Source organism: Haemaphysalis longicornis, unplaced genomic scaffold, assembly GCF_048455015.1.
Source record: "Haemaphysalis longicornis isolate Haplotype H1 unplaced genomic scaffold, Haemaphysalis longicornis Haplotype H1 scaffold_1, whole genome shotgun sequence".
Taxonomy (NCBI): domain Eukaryota; kingdom Metazoa; phylum Arthropoda; class Arachnida; order Ixodida; family Ixodidae; genus Haemaphysalis; species Haemaphysalis longicornis.
Window position 1 is genome coordinate 362,804,853 of NW_027526203.1, and position 18,670 is coordinate 362,823,522.

The 18,670-nt window shown below is 47.0% G+C and overlaps 1 protein-coding gene across 2 annotated transcripts in view; it reads right to left on the bottom strand.

Annotated features, from left to right (window-relative positions):
* The window catches only part of LOC144155019 (annulin-like), a 133,700-nt gene that overhangs the window by 48,349 nt on the left and 66,681 nt on the right, over positions 1 to 18,670 (bottom strand). For both annotated transcript variants that reach the window (XM_077686213.1, XM_077686212.1), the window contains exon 7: positions 12,933 to 13,202. In XM_077686213.1, coding sequence (XP_077542339.1) covers positions 12,933 to 13,202 — 270 coding nt within the window. The remainder of the gene's footprint in view (positions 1 to 12,932; positions 13,203 to 18,670) is intronic.

Consider the following 18,670-nt stretch of genomic DNA (forward strand, 5'->3'; position numbering starts at 1 on the left):
GGGGGCAACGAACGAACAGCACACGATCAGTTTTGCGGCCACATTGGGGCATAAGTTATTTTCGGGCATTTCTTTACAAAGCAGACGCTTCAAACAAACAGCTGAATGTCACTGAGACCTGTCAGCCAGCTCCTTTTGTTAAGGCTGACAGCCGGGCAGTGCAGTGCACCGCTGTCAATCTGAAGCTGCAGCTGTGTAACAGCGCACTTCTATAGCGTTGGCTCACTGGCTTAGACACCAACAAAGCAGCACAGAATTATGATTATGTTCAGGCAACTACCACAAAGATTACAATTGCGAAGATAGTGCGTTACAATAATTACGCGCATTCGTCATGTTACAACATTTTTGAATAAGATGGTATTGAGAGTGTTTCCCAGTTCATTATTTATTTTATGTTTCTGTGAAGTAACATTCGCAATCATGTATATTCCGTCGTGTCTTGTTTTGTGCGCCATGTGGGGCATATGTGATAAACTTGGGATTTTTTATATAACCACAGAAATACAGCGCCGCGTTATTGTTCTGCACTTTTCTGTCTCATATGCCGTTTTGCATTTATTTCGGTAACTAACAGCGCACTGAAATTAACATGGCTGCAGACTACTGGACTGTTTGAGCTGAATTTTTATGAATATGTGTGGTCTCATTTTTTATGAACACAACATAAGAAGCTACGTGCACAAGGTAGTGTGTGTTCCTGCTACTTCAGTAGAGAGCCAGTGTAAAGGCTGTCATGCAATGAACTATGCAGCGTAACTCACTCTTTCGTAGGCTTGTCTGTGGCATATCAGCTGTCATATATTGGCATATACAGTTTTTATACGTACAGAAGACGTTCGTACGCATTCAAGAATACGTGTGAGTGCGTACGTAAACTTTTATGATTCCGGTGCAGTGATAGAACGCGAATTTGCAAAAAAAAAATGTTCTTTTTCTAAACGGAAACGACTGGTTGTAAGATTTCGCAAGGCTATGAGCCGCCTCCGCTTTGTTTACGAAATAACTGCAGCCTTTCTAAACGTTTTCCCTAGCACCAATTACAAAGTGAATCCCCTGTGAAGGCGCTAACCGTAGCTTTTATTCTCTGCCAGAAGCTTGTACCGAGAACCTGCTTGTGCGAGAAAATCTGAACAAACGAAAACAACGCGAACAAAAACGCGACGAAAGACTGGACAGCCAGATACACGGACTGAAAGTCTCTGCGTTTTAGCCTCCGCCCGTCTGTCTCCGCGTACTAGCCTTTCGGCCTGTTTTTGTTCGCGCTGTTGTAATTTGTTTCAAAGCCTCTTTGTATTTAGGCCTTAGGTTGGAGAGCGAAGCTGTTCTGTTACGGGACTACCTGTAGAGCTCTAACAGAGGTCAAGAATGAGCACGGCGTTCTCTTGGCCACGGCAGGCCTCTGACGTGCAAGAAGTCCCCACGAGGGGGCTTCAGCGCACTCAAGACATGGCAGTGCATTTCCTCATCGGCGACCCCGGAAATGTTGCCATGCAGGACAGGCAGCCCTTTCTTGACGCCCTCTTTGTTGGGAGGCGCGAACAGGGCTCGATGAGCCCGGCACCGAGGGCGAAAGCCTCGCATGCGCGGATGTGATGTATGGCAGACGCCAGAAATGCGGACGATTCGGGCGGGAATAATGCGCGCCCCTTCTGAAGAGGACCACCTCCGCTAAGGCGTCGACTGGGCCCACGCATCGCATTCCGACCCCCGGCCCACGTGGTCGCCGCAAGGGTCGCACTCTGGTGTTTACCGCGCTTCCGCCGACGTCTCGACTTTCGTACGAGATGCGCACTTTATTTGCTTTGGGCGCGCCGCATTGAAGCCGCCATGCGCGGGGCGGAGGGGAAGGGTGCCGTGAAGCAAGAGCCAGACGCCGGAGCTGGAGCCGTGTGCGTTGCCGTACTGTGGCATCTGATAGCTAGCAAGAACAGCAGGCCAGTCTGTGCACCTAGCTACCCTGCACCTCAGTCGGCGGTTGAGTTATATACGACCGCCTCCGAACTGTCTGGTCCGACTAAGACACATCCTTCTGCTCGGAGTGCTGTTGAAGCTCAGGAAATTTTTTGAAACTTTCGATATAAACAGACGCCTAAAATGGCATAAGTGAGTAAGAATAAGCGGCCCAGTGCGCGCTGACACGAGGCGTTTCCTGGCTGGTCACTACACCAACAGTAATTGACTGTGTCCGGTACTGATTTATAGTCGTACTGTTACATTTTCTTAGTACTTTTAGCCCGATTTACGGTATTTTAATGAGATAGTATAGATGCGCTGCATCCTCTCCCCCCCTCCTCCTTTCTCTCTCTCTCATATATATATATATATATATATATATATATATATATATATATATATACAGAAAGAAATGCCGGCAGTCTACAACGCCAAAGAAGGCATAGGGGAAGGTTAGAATATTATTTTACCGTTAGTGACGTTACATTATTATTAATTTTTATTAATTACGTGAGAAAGAAAGAAAGAAAAACACGCGCCCAGAGTGGGGACCGAACCCACGCCTTTCGATTAGATCTCGAATGCCTTACCAATTCGGTAAGGCATTCGAGGCATTCGAGGCATTCGAGATAAGGCCGAATTGGTAAGGCATTCGAGATCTAATCTAAAGGCGTGGGTTCGGTCCCCACTCTGGGCTCGTGTTTTTCTTTCTTTCTTTCTCACGTAATTAATAAAAAGTAATAATAATGTAACGTCACTAACGGTAAAATAATATTCTAACCTTCCCCTATGCCTTCTTTGGCGTTGTAGACTGCCGGCATTTCTTTCTGTATTTCCTAACGAGCCCCTCATTTCCAAACCCTATATATATATATATATATATATATATATATATATATATATATATATATATATATATATATATATATATATATATATATATATATATATATATATATATATATATATATACGCATACAGAGAGGAGAGAGAGAGAAAGAGAGAGATAACAATGAAAATTGGAAGGTTATGGGTGGACATTAGACAAAAACTTTGGTAAGGGAGCAACCTCAGCCCGGTGACAAGGTTTCGACAAGGAGACTTGCCTTCGTCGGGGCCGTGACGATCGCAAGTTTCTTGTTGTAGAAACGTTGGCATCGGACTGTTGTAAACGCAAGTTATCGGGGCAGCATGCTTTTAAGGCGCCCTTCTACGAGCTCTTGTTAGGACGAACTACCGATTCTGCGGACGAGTGTGTAATACTGGCCTCCTGGGGGTTACACGGGTGCAGGTTTGTGGCGCGCAAGAACATCCCGGCTGCTTCCTGGCCTTACAGCGCAGCTTGTGCACAAGCACTGCGAGCTGGCCCGCGGTATGAAGATTTATTGGAGAAGCCTGAAGTATTTAATATCTGGATGAGCGGTACGAGCCAGCGCATTGCGCTTGGTGCTTAAACCATTTCAGTAATGCGGCTGAGGCATCAATGGACCTCTGTAAACCTGAAGGCTGTGGAGGGCACCGGTGCAAGACAGTGCATAAAGAGCTAGCGCTTTATGAACTACTGCAAGTCTGCACCGGACAGTTGGTGAAATAATCTCAAATATTCAAATCCGGCTATGTTTCGCCGCAGGCCTCAGGAGAGAGACTCGGGGCCAGACGCAATCATCAGGCCAGGGGCGCATTTTTCAGGGTCACCACAACGTAACTGAAGTATCAATCGTTGAGACAAAAGGGGAGAAGCAGGTCGATGACAGGACCCAGCATGTCATTTGACTCTCAAAATCTATTCTGTTCGGAGAATGTATCGTTTTCCAGTGCATGATGTTACAGCGAAGACCACACTTTTTAGTCACACCCTATTTCGAGCCTTGTTATTCGCCGTGTTTCTTCCTGAGTACCCAGAATTTTGTCGATAAGGTGCACTGCACCGAAGCAAATCCACGTAAGCTTTTCGAAATGAAAGAAACAACGCGACAAGCTCAGAAAACGAGCGTGGCTTGAGCTTGACGTCGGCGCATTATAAAATTGTGTAATGCCTGCATGTTCGCCCTTACAGGAAGCGGGACCATGATCATTCTTCCTCTCCCCCAAGTTGGACCCTCGTGGCGATCGTGGCACAGTTCCTGAGGAGCGGAATGGAATGCGACTGCTCTCCACATTGAGCGGCGTCTCTGCTTCCTTTCCTAAGCCTGGAGTATTTCTTATAAGACTTCGTAGTTCCTGTTTCTGTGCTTCAAAATATTTACAGTACCCATGGAACTACGTATTGCTGATTCACCTTCTCCGCCTATAAATAAATATGACACAGATTATTTGTGTTCGCCGCAGTCAGCTTGTTCTTCTCCGAACCTCTGGCAACTTTTCCGCACGGGTAGAATATACACAACGGGCGACGACGCGCCTTTAAAAGTACACGAAGCGTACTGTTAGTGAGCCTCCGCTGAAGTATAGACGACGCCGTTTTCGATGAATTTGCACCGTAGGGGCCTTCACGGTGTGCGCAGAGGGCAGGAACGGCGATGGGGAAACCGACGCGAGCGGAGCGTTGCGCCACCGATTGGCGCACCTGGCGGCCCTCGGGTACGTGAGACGGACGGGCTCACGCTCAAGTCGACAGGCCAGCGCTTTCTACAGCGCGCACTATTCGGGGAGAGTACCAACAGGTCTCCGCTCCTTTTGCGGAAGAGCGCGCGCCACTAGTGCAAACAGCGACGGAAAACACGGGAATGACGCGCAAGATCTGGAAGACGAGAGCCCAGACTGCGGCCTTCCCGAAGCGCATCAAGGCCCTGTACATGCCTGCGCCAGCAGGACAGCTCAGACGTCCTGGATACGGGGAGTCGGCAGGCTCTTTCAGCCGTGTGCGCAGAGGAGATTCCAAACAGTGCCAAAACATTTGGCGTCCGCATTTCACTGAAGGCCCCCCCCCTCCCGCCGACGCGCGCCGTCGGAAGCTGCCACGCGCGACTCGAACACAGCGTTGTCGCCAGGAAGCGCGAATAATTCGGCAGCACGCGCAGGCGTGGGCGTCCCGCACACGCCTCGCGCCTCCTCCGTCGGGCTCGCTGGTGGGCGACGCGCGACGCGTCATCGTCTGCGCCACAGCGAGCCCCACGCGAGCGATTAAGCCACTTGTGCCCGGCGGTGAAAGTGCGCCGATTCGCGGCCAAGTACGCTCCGTACGTAACACGCATACAGCGAGTTCTCTCTTTATCGTAGCATAGCGCTTAAATGAGAAAACTGGCGGCAACGGGAGCGACTTTCTTCCAATTGGGTTTTGGGGCCAAGTTTACGTTTTACTCTGTGCAAAAGAGTGTACAGCTCACCAATAAATACACAAGCACTCAATACTCGCCTTTTTTTTTTTTTAGGTATCGGCTTTGGGGTGTAAGTTTATGTTCAAGAAGTGGAGGCAGCTAGTGATTCAATCTACAGACATGGCATGCGGACTGAGATATCCATGAAAAAAGTTTGCGGTCAAATACATTGCGTGTGTTTTAGCTCGCATCGTTAACTCGAAGCTGAGCTTCGAAGCAGTGATATAAGCTGAAAGGCCAGTAAGGCGCATTTTGCCTACTCATACATGAAACTGCAAGCGACTCTAAGGCTTTAAAAAAGTGGACAAACGTCAAATAACAATGGCCTCCAAACGTGGTCTAAGTCGCACCATCCGACACACAAAAAAAGCTAGTAATGATTTCCACATCAAGTAGTAGCACATACTCTCTTCCGTGCATCTGACTGGTCGTAGAATGTCCCTTCCAGCATTTCACAGGTGTTCATTTTATACTGCTTAATCTACAAGCAATATAAATTAGGTATATTTTACCTTTAAATGAGCGTATGTTCAAAAAAGAACGCTCGTTTAAAACAAACTGAAGACCAATTTCCCTGTCCAACTAATAAATCAGTTTTGTTGATCAACATTAGATAAAACTGAACGGAGTGATATGTTTTCAGCTTGGTATTCGGTGATATTAAGGAAGGAAGTTCCAGTTTGTAGTTTCCCAGACTTTCTCTCTAAGAAATGTGCGTTATACACTAACTTACTGTTAGCCCGTCGTGGAACTATGTAGCACCAATAGTGAAAGCAGGTGGAATTAGACACTCCTACATTTGCGGCGCTTTGCAGCAGCACTGATATATAATTTGTGCTCCGCGCCATTGTGGAAGTTATCGGATGCGGTTATCGAATGTAGTTAGCGAATGCGGCTATTGCTACAACTGAAACTAAGCCGGCCAAAAGCGACGATGTTGCTTGTGTGATGGATGTCACATAGCAGACAAAAATATCTATGATTCGAAGGACGCGGAAAGGATAAATAGTTACTTCGAGCGAGCTTTTAAGTTATTTGATATAGTGAAAACTTTTCATTTGTGTACACAGGGTGCAGGCGCTTGTGAACTGTTGCAGTGTAGTTTGATACTACTAATCCAGCCTCTGCAGTGTTGACGTTCTCCTAGTTTGTGATTTATATCGGCCTTTACAACCGGGATCCCCTACATTCTGCACCGCGGACATACTATAATGTGCCGTCAAAGTCTACGTCCCCAATTGACGAGGAGTTCACCTCACACTAAGAGGAAGAAGTGCACTCGGGCTGCACGTGTAATGCAGAGAGCTGACACAGAGTGGCTACCGAGTGGTGAGACTAGAAGTAGGGGAAGACTCATTGGTGCAGCGCTAACAACACGAGACAAAGAGAAGAGGGCACAAACACAGCGCTGACTAACAACTGAGCTTTATTGCTTATGCCAGTGATTTATACAGGGTGTCCCAGCTGTCATGCATCAAGATTTAAAAAAAGAGTAATGGCTCAACTCTAAGAAAACCTGGTGCATAATGTTCGCAGTACTGTGGAGAAGCGGGCAGCATTTTTTTCGTTAATGAGACTTAAATAATTAACTGTAATTAATTATCTAACTCGAGAAGCACTGTCCTAATCACTAAAGTGTCAATGAGGCACTTGTAGGGATCCACGAGGGGCATCTAACTGCGGTATTTTCAGGGACGAACTAATTGCGTACACATTTATTCTGACTGATAAAGAAAACCCGCGAAATATGAAAAATACCACGTGACGGCGCCTGCGCGCTCATCGTAAAGCAATGCCCCCAAACAGGCTGCGTGTGAGTTAGCCAGAACGAAATAAACAAAAGAAAGACAGAATAAATCGCGACCGAGTTTGTGCCTTATCTTCACACACGCCCCGCGAATCTTGCTGTTGCTGCTCCTTCCATGCATGTCATTATCAAGGTGATGCGCTGTCTCTTCAGGCGTGTGACAGGCGAAGCAATTGCTTTCAATCTGCTTATTTGGGGACGCTGCTTTACAATGCGCGCGGAAGCGCCGTCACGTGGTATTTTTCATATTTCGCGGGTTTTATTTATTAGTCAGAATAAATGAGCACGCAATTAGTTCGTCGCTGAAAATACCGCCGTTAGATGCCCCTCGTGGGTACCTACAAGTGCCCCATTGACACTTCAGTGATTAGGACAGTAATTCTAGAGTTAGACGATTAATTACAATTAATTAGAGAAGTCTCATTAACGAAAAAAATACAGTCCGCTTCTCCACAGTATTGCAAACATTATGCACTAGGTTTTCTTCGAGTAACGCCATTGTTCTTTTTTTAAATCGTGGTGCATGATAGCTGGGACACCCTGTATAAACACATATACACACGCTCACGCCCTCTCAGATATTCACGTGTTAATTTAGTGGTTCCTTCTTTTTTCGTTTGTTGTTTTTTGCCGATGTGTGTATAAAAAAACACTGGCATAAGCAATAAAACTCAGTTGTTAGTCAGCGCTGTGTTTGTGCCCCCTTCTGTTCGTCTCGTGTTGTTAGCGCTGTTACTACGAATATGTACCAACCCGTCCAATCTTCCGTTTTAGGGGAAGACCATTAATTAGCTCGACGGAGGGATCAAGTCAGACAATTCGGGGCAAAGATAGGACTAGGACACCGCGAGACAGGAACGGCTAAAAGGACATGAGAGATGACACAAGGATATATGTGACGACGACGACAACGATGATCATGAGTATCACAATGGGGGTGGTGATGACGACGACGACGACGGTGCGAGCAGAACGGCACTGCTGAACGTACTTTGCTTGTTCAAAAATTCTGCTTGGTCAAGTTACACAATAGCAAAAGCAACCTGTACTTTAAGCTGCTAAAGTAATAAGGAAATATAACTCCCTTCATCACAATCAACAGCATTACCATTATCATCCCAATCATCATCACCAGCAGCATCAGTAGCAGCAGTAGCCCATATATGTCCACTGCAGGACGAAGGCCTCTCACATAAACTTCCATCCGTCATTGTCTTGCGATGCCCGAGTACACTCTTAGCACGTAATTTTCTGATTTCATCCCTCCATCGAAGTAACTAGTCTTCCCCTGCTTCTGGTCCCGTCTCCCGGTAGCCACTCTGTTACTTTGAGTACAGTGGCCACTGTACTTTGAGTCTAATGGAGCACCGGTAGTCGTTTCGCCGCATTAGATGCCCAGCCTAGGTCTGTTTATTTATCTTTATTTCGACTATAATAGCTTCCAGACGAGTTTGTTTCCGTATCCGATATGCTCGTTTTCTGTCCTTAAGCGCTACTCCTATCGTCCTTCACTACATGGCTAGTTAAGCTGGCCGAAGTTTTCTTTCTAGGTATTTAGGTACGCCAAGTTATTACCTAGTTGAGGACATGAATCGGATCAATTGTTGAGTAGCCTTCCCTAAATGAAGCCTGTTCTTTCGGTTGTTTGAAATCTAGGGTGTCACTTACACGTATGGCAAGTAATTTTGTAAACAGCGTGTACGCGACAGAAAGGAGGCTGACGGGCAGCCTAGTGGGAAGGCTGATGATCGCGAGTAGGCTGACCAAGCTCTTTTAACGCGTGTAATCGAGAGGGAGAGGATGGTGGTTCACATCACTGTAGCAGACTTCACTTTTGCAGACAATGCTGCGCTGAATTTTTCTTTAATTGCAAGTCGTAACTGCTTTCAGTTGCGCAAGCGTATGGTTCCATTCGCCTGCGTAGAGCAGGCAACATGCACTGCTCCTTTTGGCGTTTCTCTAACTCTTCGAAATTTTGCTGGTCGCCTTCAACGCAGCGTACCTTTTGACAGACTAAAAAGAAACTGCCTTATTTTGCGGCGTTCATGCTCCCTTGTGTGCCACTACATATTTAGTTGGCCTTTGGGGTGCTAAACAGTGCCCTTCACTCTTTCGCTTGTACATTGAAGGTCAAGCGCGATTCGCTCACTGCTCTCAACGCGATGCAATCATCGTCAATATTCCGTATGCGCTTCTCGTGTCTATCTCGTGGATGATGAGCTAAGCGCAAAGGTGTCCCGAACAAAAGATGCCTGGCTCCAGACGGACATAAACAACGAGACGGGCACGCTGGTTGTCTTTGTCTAGGCGAGAAAGCGAACCATGCGGACGTTGATCACACGCAGTGACACCAACCCGCCGGTAGATTGGATGCTCGCTCACTTGCACACGCACGCGGCAAGGACAACAAACCCGCGAGCCTTCTCCCGGCGCCTCAGCTTTTCTGATAGAGCGTGAAAGACACGTCACTCGGTTGAGAAAGGCTTGCCGCCTTCGGTATTACGACATTAGGGCAGCGAAGAGGTATTAAAACACTTTTGTTGTATTCACAGTGTTTGATGTACACCCTTAGTTCAAATGAGCGACCTTCAGCCTAAATGACCATTGAAAATACCGTTAGCTATAGCGCGCATCCAGCGATGTCACTCGCATATGCTGCGGCCATGCAGCACCCCACTTGGCACGAGCTTGACGGCCGTTGTCTGGATAGCAGTGCGCAGTCAGAAAAAGTGAGCCTTTCCGCCAAATCCCTACGCGGCGTATTATCGTAAATTCACCCCTCATAGGAAGACCTTCCAAGTCATGGCCAAGACAAGATAATCCTAGCACCGTAGACGGTATACGAGCGCGACAGGCCATCAAGCATACCGACTCCTACAACATCTGTCATGGAACAAAGGAGCCTGTATGGGCACGTTGTTTTGCGCTAACTTGGTGCAGGTGGGCGCGCTACACATCTCATTGTTTCTAAACATCCACACCAGTATCAGGCGTGTATATTGCAGCTTATGCGCCCTTCATTGCTAAAACTGGGGCGTGCTGGAAAAAAATTTTACGCTTCTTCTTCTCATGTGTAGTTATTGCGAACTTAATTTTAAGCTGTGATAACATCAAGTCAGTAGAGATGTCTCACTGGGTCCAAATTGTGAATTTCAATTTAACGTACAGGTGCCGCCAGAATTAATTGAAGCGCGGGAGCTGTTGCCTAACCGCGTAGGAGGCGCCGTGTAGCTGCACCGGCGGTAAACTAAACGAACAGAACACGCATACGTGCCTGCCGACGCCGATAAGCAATCTTTATACTTCTCAACCCACCTCTTTTAACGCGGCTTCGAGCATTATTCGCAGCATACTGGTCTCAGCGATGGCGCTGATAGCAGACCCACCTAAAAATATTAGAAAAGAAAAATTGTTACTTCAGATCCCTGCTATTGCGACGCATCTCCAGCAGCTCGCGTGCGCTGAAAGTGTGTGAGCGACACTGCCAGATACCGCCTCTGCTATCGGCGCCATCGCTAAGACCAGTATGCTGCGAATAATGCTGGGAGCCGCGTTAAAAGAAGCAGGCTGAGACGTATAAATGGGCTATCACCGTCGGCAGACGCACATGCGCGTTCTGCTCCTTTCGTTTATCGCCGGTGCAGCTACACGGCGCTCCGATGTGGTTCGGCCACAGCTCCCGTGCTGCGTTTACTTCTGACGGCACCTGTACGTACAATTTTACTTGCAAGCCGCAATTTCTTTCACGGCCCGCAAGCAACGTTTCTAAGCAGGACAACGCCAGCTCTGGGCGATTTCTTGCACTTCCTACCTAAATAGTTTCTATTATTTGAGGTTTGCGGGGAAAAAAATATCGTAACGAAATCTATATTTTGGATAATCACCGCTTTCCCAGTTCTCCGCCCAATGATTTCTTTAAAATACTGCAGCCAACGCACTACCCGCAAGCTTGCTTTTCCTGATAGAAGATGTGCCGTGCAGTGGAGGAAAATGTGGGCAAAGTCTGTTTTAGGTCCCTAAATCGGAGAGCGAGCTGCGAAGCACGAGCAACACTTTAAACATGGTAACATATCTAGCACAATAACCAAAAAGAAAGCTTTCTACACTTTCATCTAAAATACACGAATCAAATTTTATGGCAAGCGTTTGATTCGTGCTAAACTTGTGTAAAAGGCAAAGTTATAAGTCACACAGGGAACCTTCTCGAGGCCCTTCAAATTTCACTTGAAAAGATACCTGTTTGTGCCAAAATTTCTTTGTGAAAGGCATATCCTGTGGATAACGAAAGGTTTAGACTGTTGCCGTAACTGTTGTAACATTGACGCCAATTGATGTCTCGGCCAGCCAAATTACGGGAAGTGCCGTTTCGCGCCTCCATCGCTGACGACATGTTTGTTCCGCCAGCAGGGCGAGCATGCCATAAGCAGTCAAATACAATTAATATTGGACACGTGCTTATTTTGCGATTTGTTTGAGCAAACTACCTTATAAGCAGTCAAATACAATCAATACCAGACACATAGTCATTTGGTGATTTGTATCAGCAAACTACACTGAGCTCTGAGTTTCCTCTGAGCTCTGAGTCGAGAGCTTTTTTTTATTATGTAAGAATTTATCGTATACGCTGAAAGGTATGAGGAGTTCCAGTCAAATTGGAAAAGAAGTACAGTTTTAAGTTGGTTTCAGAAAAGCTCCGCTTAGGAAGCGAAGCTTTTTTTAAGAACAGTTCCACTCATTTCGAGAAACTATGGCGTTGCGATAAATTGAAAATATGCTGGAGAATTCTCCATAAATCTTATTCAGTGTTGAATTGAACTTCAACGCGTAAAGAAAACTAATGTTTCTGTGGGACGGTGTTAGGTCAGTTAAGAATTATTTGGAACCTTGTTTTAGTAGGAGTTTGCCGACAGGTTATCGGTGCGAAGGTCCTAGCAAATATGACGTCGTATTTTAAAACTGAAGAGACAAGGGTTTGAAATTGACTAATCGTGGGACGCGAAGAATTATGCTGTGAGTGCTGACAAGGGAAGCGAATTCAAAGCGTTCCTGGCAAAGCGTCCTTTGATTCAAATAAAATGCCCTGACCCTGTTTCAGTTCGCATTATGCAATGTTTTCAAAGGAACACCATTATCGCATGATTTCCAACCCTTGTCTACTCAGCTGTTAAGTACGAGGCCTATTTTTTCGTAACAATGTGTCACTCTATACCGTGTGCCCACACCTATACTGAGACAAGGTTGTCAGCTCTAAATAGAACGAGGGCTATAGATTCTCACACACACACAAAAAAACTGGGCTGAATGAGGCATCATCATCATAACAAAATAAGAGCAGTTAGTTCTGGCGCTTTTTATTTGTCCTGACTCTGTCATCGTGCTGACAACGCGGAAAGCTACAGAGAAGAGTACCAAAGCCAGTCTTGGCTATATCTCCTATTTATCACTTTTAAAATAAAAGTTGTAGGCGACGAAATACACACAAACCTTAAAGTGATACAACATTCCGTTAATAGCTTTAGACCAAACGATGAGATACCGATGTGAAGGTTAAAATGTTGGAGAGGAGAAGCAAGAAAGAGAAAGTCCAGTTTCATCACTTACTAAGTTTGAACCCCCCTATTGTTACTGAAAGTACGTCGTATACATCGCCACAAACGAGAGCGCAGTCTTCTACGCACATTAAGCGCCAGTATGGAATGGAACCGTGAGCGCAACTTAACGCCTCGTGTCCGGGACCGCAATCGCAGCGTGCGCTTCCAGCGCGCTGTCCCACCGACAGTGATGTTCGCGGTATAGTTTCGCCAAAGAACCGGTGAGGCAGCGTGCGCGTTCTCCGAGCCCCGAGCACTCACCGGCTGGCGGCCTCGGGGCGACCGGCATGAGCTTGTGGCCGTGCTCGGCGTCGCTGGGCGAGAACGACCCGTGGAAGCAGGAGAGTATGTTGCCCATGGCTCCCCGGCGCTGCTGCTCGTGCGGACTGGCCCAGCTCCTGGCGCTGCTCTTGGCGGCGCCGCTCTTGGCTTCGGATGTCAGCTGGGCTGCCGAGCGCCCCCCGACTAGGCCGTCCCAGGGCGGCTGCCGGAATGCCTCCTCTCCGCCGCCGTACTCCTCCTGGAAGCAGGCTGCGCCGCCAGACACTGCCGTCAAGGACGCTTCTCCGCGCGACAACCTCACGGCGCCCATGGCGAGCAAGGGATTGGGCGAACAGTCATGGGCAGATGAAATGAGAACATGACAATATGAACCAGAAAACGCAAAATTGAAAATTTGAAAAAGTTCGTGGAGGTCCAATAATGGTGCACTGTTGCGGTATATCTGGAAAGCCACATTTTCCAACTCTGTTACTGTAATTAATCCAAGCGTCAATTTGACTTGCATGGAAAAACATTGCGCTGTTTTTGTGTTATGATTCATATTTTCGCGATTGCGTTTCATTTTTCCGTGACTGTATATAACATGCATAAAAACAGAGAGCGCTTACACATAAAAAGGAACGGACAGAGCGGGCTTTGTCCGTTTCTTCTTGTGTGCGTGTGTGCATGCGTGCGTCCACCCGTGCGCACGTGTGTGTGCATGCGTGTGTATGTGTGTGTGTGTGTGCATGCGTGTGTGTGTGCGTGTGCGTGTGCGTGTGTGTGCGTGCGTGTGTGTGGGAGGGAAGGTGGGTGGGTGGGTGGGTGGGTGTGGGTGTGTGTGAGCGTGTGCGTGTGCGTGCTTATCTCTTAAATTTAGGCGCTATCCATTTAAACATGTACTCCTACCAACCAGCCCAACACCAAGCTTTGCTGCGTTTTGGCTTTATTGACCCTTATTATATAAATGATAAAGAATAAGTATAAAGTTCTAAATTAGAAGTTTCAAGTTATAACAAACAGTTTCAAAAGAGTACTTACGGCTGTTGACAGTATGTTCTTGTGGGGTAATTCCCCTTCGTATCAATAACAAAATTTTCTGTACACAATTATTTCAAGCGCCTGGAAGGGAGGGGCCTGGCGGGGAGGGGCAGGCAAGCGGAGAGCATCTGCGTTGTTAACATTTGACCTTTATATGCCGTTGCTGCAGCTCCGGAGCGCTGCTGCAACCGGCAGACAGACGGCCGACAACTGGCGCTGTATTTCTGGAGATGTCTACAAGGTCGGCTTACACAAGGCTACTCATTGTGCGCTGGTTATGGAGGGTGTGCGAGCTTTACGCTGACTCGTTGTTTCGTGCACGGACGCTTTAAATTGTTAGCTTCAAGCTTTCCCAGTATCGGTTTGCGGTGAGAAACACCGTGGTTTCGGCTGCGCGCCGTGCGACTGTTAACACTTCCCCCTTCCCCCCTCCCCTCTTCTCGATACGTTTGCCCGCCTGGTGGCTTGGGCACACGGCGACTGCCAATGAGACACCCGTCTGCAGTCGCCGCCAAGGAGAGTTCTCAAAATTCCTGCCAAAGCAGGAAGGGCTGACCTAGCAGCACAACCGGCCAGACGTGAGGATTCACGCCGATGGGAGTAAAACCCGTGTTCATTTGTTCTAGGCATCTCGTCGTGGTCACGCAGCGGTGCGCGGCATGAACCTACTTCGCCTCAGCGACTATGAAGCTCCGTGTTTCATCAGCAGTCCCTACTGCAACCTGCAAAGCTACAGTAAATCGTTTTCCTTCTTGTTGCCACTCAAAATTCCAATGTTTTCTTAGGTAAATATTGAGCTGTTTTTTGATAAATTGTAGTGAAATAGGCCAGTCAATTTTTTCGCCATATTTTGCTGCTTTTTTAGCCATTTCGTCCGCTATTTCGTTACCGACATTGCCACTGGGACCTTTAATGTAAGTTAACGTTATTTTGACCTGTTTTGCTATTTTGTTTAGCATTTCTTTAATTCTAAATATATTTGGGTTCCGATTATTTGGATTGCTAATTGCTTTTAGGGTTGATAGGCTATCAGTATACAACTGTACGTTACCTTTGAAGCTAGTTTGGAGGTATTCAAGTGCTTTTAAAATCGCAATTCCTTCTGCCTCAAAGTTATTGCTGTACTCCGGAAGTTTGTATTGTTTGGTTTCTACTATTTTGCCGGATTTGTCTAGAAATTATAAAAGCTGCTCCTATGTCGGTTTTATCTTGCGAGCCGTCCGTAAATACTACAAAATCTGTCTGCGAAATTGGTTGGGTAAGATATCTTATCTGCTGGATGCAGCTGCCATGTATCTACTTTGTTACTTATTTGGTCTCCCGTAAAAGCGCGGTTTTTCCAGATTATCTTGTTTAATTATCTTGTTAATTATCTTTAATTATCTTGTTTAATTACCTTTTTACGTTTTTTTTATTTTAAATCCATACATCCATTTTCAATGTATTTAATTTACCCGTTATACCTCGGTGGAACGGGAAGGGTTTCAGTTCTTGAGCCCGTTTTAATAAAGTAAATCGTTTTGAAACCCCACGTGGAGCTAAATTTGCTCACAGTGTATCGAAATACTTTCTCACAGACCAATTAGTGTAGGTCCAGTGACTTCACGCTTTTGTTCAGTTATCGAAACGGAATATCATAAAAATGGGCTGTTGCACAATATGGGCAGGAAGAAGATAGGTGAAAAAGGATAATTCAGTGAGCCTGACGCAACGAATCAGTTTCAGTAGTACTCCACATGAGGGATCAAGGCTCTGACACTATTGTACTAAAGTGCCGCAGGCAGCCAGAAGAATAAAACAACAATCTGAAAGGACTTCGAACATTTTCTTGGCCCAACTTAAACACATATCTTCCAAACCCCTGTTCTTTTTCGCGCCCACTTAACTGCATGCGTGGGAGCCACTGTGAGCTGCAAAACTTTTTTGTGCAGTACATGGGGCTATCAATGATAGAAAAAAATGGTTGTAGTGAAGGCTTAACTCCGAAAACCCTTGAAAACTCTGTTTGCAATTCGTAGTATGAACAAGCTTCTAAAGCCTCAGACTAATTAAGTAACCGGAAGGCGCCAGCAATGGTGACGCCGTCGACTGAAAATCACCACCATTTCATTTCCATACCATTCGGGGCAAGAAGCGCTTAATTCCATTTACGAGTGCGGCGAACTGGGCAAGTTGGTGAATGTTCATGGTGAAAACAGCGCATCAAAGACGAAGACAGAGAAGGGAAAACGCAAACATTCCATTCCTCCTAGCGTTCTCCCCATTCCTTTCCCATGCCATTCCGCCGTATGAAAAATCTGAAATCAACCCGGATTCATTCCATTTTCGGAGTGATAACTCCGCAGCAATGGTTCTCCACCGAAGGAGAACAAAGCAGATAACAGCAGCTCGGGGATGTCAAGACGAGCTGGCCGAGCCAAGAGCACGCAGCGGCATTGCCTGCCGTGGAGCTCCGCTCACAGTTGCTCGGGGCAATGTTTGTAGAAAGTATCTATAAACGTTGGCTCGGGGGACGTCAAGTAGCCGCTCTGCCGGTTAGCGTCTGTCTGCCCGACGCACCCGTAAAGCGGCTTCTCGGCGCCTCGCCTTACCGCTTGTACGCATCGTAAAATGGACTGGGACGTGAACGCGGAGCAGAGTATGCTAGAAAACAGATTGGAACAGAAATGACGGCGACGAAATAGCGGTACTAGTCGACAGCAAAAGGTGCAACCGACAGCCAATGCTGCCGCTAAAGCGAGCAAACGTGGACACTTGGACGGAGAACGCAAATGAGGGTTGGCACGGTGTGCTAAGGGCGTACGGGAAACGCAGTGTTGCGGGCTTGTGGATCCGGAGCAAGGTGTACGCATCGGGCCCAGTCCCATGTTCGCGAGGGAGAGAAAATAGGGACACACCAAGGAATCTTCCAATAATTTTTGTACCATAAAACTAGCCTTTTTAAGTATAAACGTCTGTTGAAACAGCGCTATTCGTGTTGGTTGTGTGCCTTCGTCGTCCTCGTTTCGGGCGCTTTTTCGTTTGGCTATTTTAAATGTGTCAAATCAACTAGCCAATCATTTTTTGCTCTTGTGGCATAAACCCGGTTGTAAACGCAACACTATTAACTTCCGAAAACATTGTTGTTACATTCTTTCTTCCATAACCCCCTACAGAGAGCTCACTCGTAAACTCATATCACGATGCATGTGCGCCCTTTCAAACATTTTTCTCGGCAATAAATTAACCTATAGTATCTAGAACTCAAGTGGGCTTTTTTTAGCGCAATGTGTCGAAATAGCCAATTTCTGTGATGAAAGGAACAGGTGGCCCAATGACAAGGCCAAACGTATGATTTGGCTCAAAAATGTGGCACGCATTCTGATAAAACACAATGCAAGCACGGCATTTACAGTGCGTGATTGCGTTGCGAAAATGACAGTTTTGAGCCAGATTATCGCGCGATGTTATTCATCCGTATTCGTTGTTATTGTATACAACCGACAGAAGGCTGATGGCTCTCTAGTTCTTAAGATCTTTGTTATCTCCTTTCTTGGGAATTGAAACTATGTTGGCGTTTCTCCAGGCTGTGGGTACCTTAAAAGTCCTTAATCATGCTGAGAATAGTTTAGCAAGCTTTTCTAGCAACATATCTCCGCCCTCCTTTAAAAGGTCTACGGTTATGCCATCATCGCCTGCAACTTTCCCTCTTTTCATGCCCTTAAGCGCATTTTCTACTTCCTCTTTAGTTACTGGCGGAACATCTAAACTTGTAGGCTCAGTGGTTTCCCCTGGTCCAACGTTGCTGGCGTGTAGCTTGGTGTAGAATAGTTCAGCTATTCATATAATCTCGTCCATATTGTGCGTAATGTTACCCTGTTCGTCTCTGTCGACACTGCGGCTCATCTGTATGCTCTTGTCGTGCAGAAGCACAACGCAATGAGACGAGGTGGTTCAGGCATGTTTAGCATGCCGATGTGCGCGTAAACTTAGTTCGCGCATGCAAATTTGTACGTGGGCACAGAATACTGACATGCACTCAGGTCGGCTGCTGCGACATGTAACGGTCGGAAATACACTGCTCCGAGAAATTTGTCCAGTCGTTCCAGAGAGTCCGTTCATGCGGCAACTCAGAAATGACTTAACATAAAGCTATCACAAACTGCCGCCGTAAAAAACGAAGAGATCCGCTAGCTGAGGTGACCACGCATTCCGCATTTTGCAGGACTGTCCCACATTAGAAGCCGTTGTCCCGCATCCGCCGGCTAAAATAAGCGACAAAAGTCCCAGTTGTCTAACCTTGGAAAATTCACCCTGTGTCAACGACGCTCCACCTAAACACGGATAGTCACGAATTTGGGCATCAACGATTTCGTAATGAGTTGTTGAGACAGGGGAGGTGAGTAGAAACAAGCAAGATAAAAAAAACAAATCAGTATCAACGCTAAAGCCAGCTGTAGCAACGGCAAAGCTACCGAAGGCCGGGCGCCTATTCTTTATTTTCTCCAGAACACGCTGCCCTGATAATCGCGCAATCCCTTTTGCTCATAATTGCCTGGGGGCCTGCGAGGGCCTAGAGCACTGCACGGGTCCGGGCCGCCCGAAGTCGATTTTCGGCGGAGCCCGGCCCGGGCCCCGCTCCCGTGGAGCGCGAATGTTGTCGGTCAAGGCGGCTCCTTGGACCCATGACGGTGCACCCAGGCTTCATGAAGGCTGAA